Raw genomic sequence first — 3,795 nt, forward strand, 5'->3', positions numbered from 1 at the left:
AGATCTCCCTCAAACTCACTAGGCTTTCTCCTAGTAAATGTTTCCAGCAACATAATCCCGTAACTATAGACATCACATTTTATTGACACCAATCCATCCAGTCCATACTCTACAGTCAAACAATTAATTTAAAGATGCAATATACTTTCTTGATTGGAAATAAAAAAGACAAAAAATCAATGTTTAAATTAGCAAAAACAAAGAGACGTACCCGGTGCAATATAACCAAATGTTGCTAAGGTTTTAGTGTATAAATCAGTCTCATCTTCACCAAGCAGTTTTGAAATACCAAAGTCGCTTAGGTGGGCAACCACATCCTCGTCCAGCAAGACGTTACTAGGCTTCAGATCACAGTGAATCACGGGTAACGAGCACTCATGATGGAGATATTCCAACGTGCATGCTACATCTATCATAATGCTTAGTCTCTGCCTGATGTCTAGGAAGTAGTTGTGCGAATACAAATACTTGTCAAGACTTCCATTAGGAATATACTCGAGCACTAAAGCCTTAAAATCAAGGTTGGAATAACTGGTGATGACTTTCACAAGATTCCTATGGCGAAGGCTGCGCAAAACTTCACATTCTGTATCGAAACTCTTGAATGCTGCTTCCAGTTGCAGATTGAACACTTTAACTGCAATGGCAGTCCCACTCCTGAGAACGCCTTCGCACCAAACATATTCATGTTCATTTATAATAATTTGAATAGAAAATTTAGCAATTAGTCTTTGAATTTAAATCCATCAAATACCCTTGTAGAGTGAGAGGTGGTGTCTAACATTGAAAGTTTATGAAGTGTGATTTTTTCATTAAATCCATAACTTGTTTTAATAACTAACTTTATAAACCACTAATTGAATTAATTCAAATTCATGAGCCATAAAAATAACTATTAATCCTGGTATAAGTTATATCAGGATTAGTAATTAGTATCGGTGCAAGTTATTCTCATCAGAGGGTGGAATAATAGTACTGGATTAGTTATCCTAGGATAAAATAGTGAAAATGACAAATATCCATGAAGTCCCTCAAACTCTTTTTCTACTAAATAAGGTGGATGGTGTTTTTGTAAAAGAACTTCTAAGAAATTTATGCAATGCATGCTATTTTTAATACAACAAACCAAACAATCACTAAGCAATAATACATTACCAACATAACTTGTCTTCAAACTAAACGTCCCCTAAGAGTTATGTTGGTCAAGTAAATTGGGAGGTAGAGACAAAGGTGGATAAGCTTTGGATATCTACTAATCAGCTTTCATCATCTTGTATTCTGCATTTACATTGTTCTCCGCATAATTTGTGTTTGAATCTTAACAGTATTTCTTCTTGCTGTCTGGTTGCTTTTACAGTATGCTCTCAGGGAATCATTTTTTCGGTGCTATTCCTAAAGAATTCGGAAGACTCGATATGCTTGAAGTGCTTGACTTGAGGGATAATAATTTGAGTGGAACAATTCCAGCAGAAATAGGAGACCTGCAATCACTAAGAATCTTGTGAGTTAATGATTTGTTGTGTGGACGATAAACGGTTTGTTGTGTGCAGATGTATATATCCATATGCATACACATTCATTATGCGAAGTGATTTCAAAATGCTCATCAATCGTGTTTATTTCGTTTTTCCAGGTTGATTCATAACAATAACTTTGAGGAGAGTGTTCCTTTGGAAATTGGGAAGCTTCATTTAGTCACAGAATTACAATTCGACGAAAATCTCACTTCTGCTTTTGCTTCTGGAACTCTCTGTATAAGAAAATTTCGTCATTGGTAGGATTCTTTTATTTGTTTTAGTACCCTATCTTCATTTTCAGCTGTTTTTTTGCATATCAGATGCTGGATAGTCTATCTTTGTGGCAACACACTATCTAATTGATCTAGCTCATTTCTCAATTTGATATTTTGCATGTCTTACAGCATCTGGCAAGGCAGCATGAAGCCATTCAAGACGATAACCTCCATTATTGAACCAATAAAATGTACACTTTTGCATTACCTCAGTTTCTTCCAACTGTAAGTAATTAAATAGTTTTTCACATCACGAGTCATCTAGTTAAGTTTTATTATTGAGAGACATTTTTTCTATTTCTTTAGGCCATCTCCTGGAACGGGCTTTATGGATGACCGGAAAGACTGCTCTGACAACCTTCCAAGTGAGTAAACACGTCATATTTTTTAAAATAACTCCGAAGAACCGTTTACAAATAATAATTCTTCATTGTCTAGCAGGGTTATCCAGGCCTCACATCATCCACACTATACAGCACCAAGAGGAGATTGCACGCCGTAAGTTGGCTGAACAATCCAGTAACCTTGCTGCTGCTTCTGCCAATATCAAAGGACCGTTGGGTCCTGTCATTCAAATGCCAAGAAGCAGTGGGTCGTTTCGTGCGGTGCCAAATTCCGATGGAACACATCCTACAAACTTACCATCACCACCTCCACAGCATGAATCTCAAGACAAATTACATCCTGTGGGACAGTCTGCAAGTGCTGTAAAACAGTCGCCTGCTGTGAAAAAGCCAACTAATAGCCAAGGCCCCCCTGCTGGAAAATCGGAAAGTACTTGGAAGTACGTAGTTGGGATTTGCATTGGAGTAATTTTGCTCATTCTTGCTGCTTCTGTGTTCTTAATCTGCCGAATCAGAGCAGCTAGAACAATTGGCCCTTGGAAGACTGGATTGAGTGGACAGCTGCAAAAAGCATTTGTTACAGGTACTTACATCATATTGTGCCAAAAAGTGATACTGCTAATATTCTGCTCCCCACCCTGATAGTAGTTGCATTGCTAACAATATTCTTAGCATAGTGTTACCTTATCAAAAAAAATATTCTTAGTGTAGTGTTGTTATAACAATTTAACTGGAGTAAAGGGAGGTACTGATATTCTTCGTCTTATGAGGAATTAGAGGACTAATATTCTCAGTGTAGCATTGTTATATACCCCTTTTCACTATATGTTTGCTAGGACGAGAAGGTACAAATGGAACTATTTCCTTCTTTCTCATGAGAAGTGAATTAGCTGAGACGTCAATACTAACGCTTGAAGGCTGGAATCCTTCCCTTATACTTCTAAAATGTCGCTGATCTTTCCTCATACATTTGCTTTTGTCTAGCTTATATCCCCCCCCCCACAAAGTTGCTTTTCAACGACAACCATAGGAACGTGCAATCCTTTATGTTAATCTATGATATTTTTCGTCTATTTTAATTCTTTTGCCCGTGAAAACATTGTTATAGGGGTTCCAAAACTTAACAGATTCGAGCTCGAAACAGCATGCGAGGATTTTAGCAACATTATTACCAGCAGCGATTCATATATAGTATACAAGGGAACACTGTCTAGCGGAGTGGAGATTGCCGTTATCTCAACTACTATAAGTTCTCTGGAAGATTGGTCCATGCACTCGGAAACAGCCTTCCGGAAGAAGGTTAATCATTTCTTTGCTTTCACAAATTAACCACCTCCGAAATCCTTTTTCATGTAACACTTCTGTCACGCCCCGAGCCTACACCCTGGGCGGGACCGGCACCCGGAGACCATTTCTGGCCCCAAGCGAACCCTTGGCCTGGCTTTCTTAACTCAGCGGAAACCTAGCTCACAGAATAATCCAAAGCAATGCAATATTGCAAAACAACTTAACTTATAAAAATATGGCCATAAGGCAACCCGAATCTCAAAATAGGATATTTACATATATACATAGATAAGAGACTCAAAACTAGCTGACGGACTGTCAGTCTATGAAGCCTCTAAAATACTGAGATGGATGTTGGGACAGACCCCGCAA

At 38.1% G+C, this 3,795-nt stretch overlaps 1 protein-coding gene across 1 annotated transcript; it reads left to right on the plus strand.

The window, feature by feature from the left end:
* The first annotated feature begins 537 nt into the window (after positions 1–537).
* Positions 538–3,481, plus strand: LOC125859186 (protein MALE DISCOVERER 2-like). The gene is made up of 7 exons (XM_049538892.1): positions 538–645; positions 1,326–1,501; positions 1,634–1,774; positions 1,922–2,017; positions 2,099–2,157; positions 2,234–2,719; positions 3,245–3,481. Exons 1-7 carry the CDS (start codon positions 538–540, stop codon positions 3,463–3,465), a joined length of 1,287 nt encoding a protein of 428 aa, XP_049394849.1. The 3' UTR covers positions 3,466–3,481.
* Positions 3,482–3,795: the final 314 nt, after the last annotated feature.

This window comes from Solanum stenotomum, chromosome 3 (assembly GCF_019186545.1).
Source record: "Solanum stenotomum isolate F172 chromosome 3, ASM1918654v1, whole genome shotgun sequence".
NCBI lineage: Eukaryota > Viridiplantae > Streptophyta > Magnoliopsida > Solanales > Solanaceae > Solanum > Solanum stenotomum.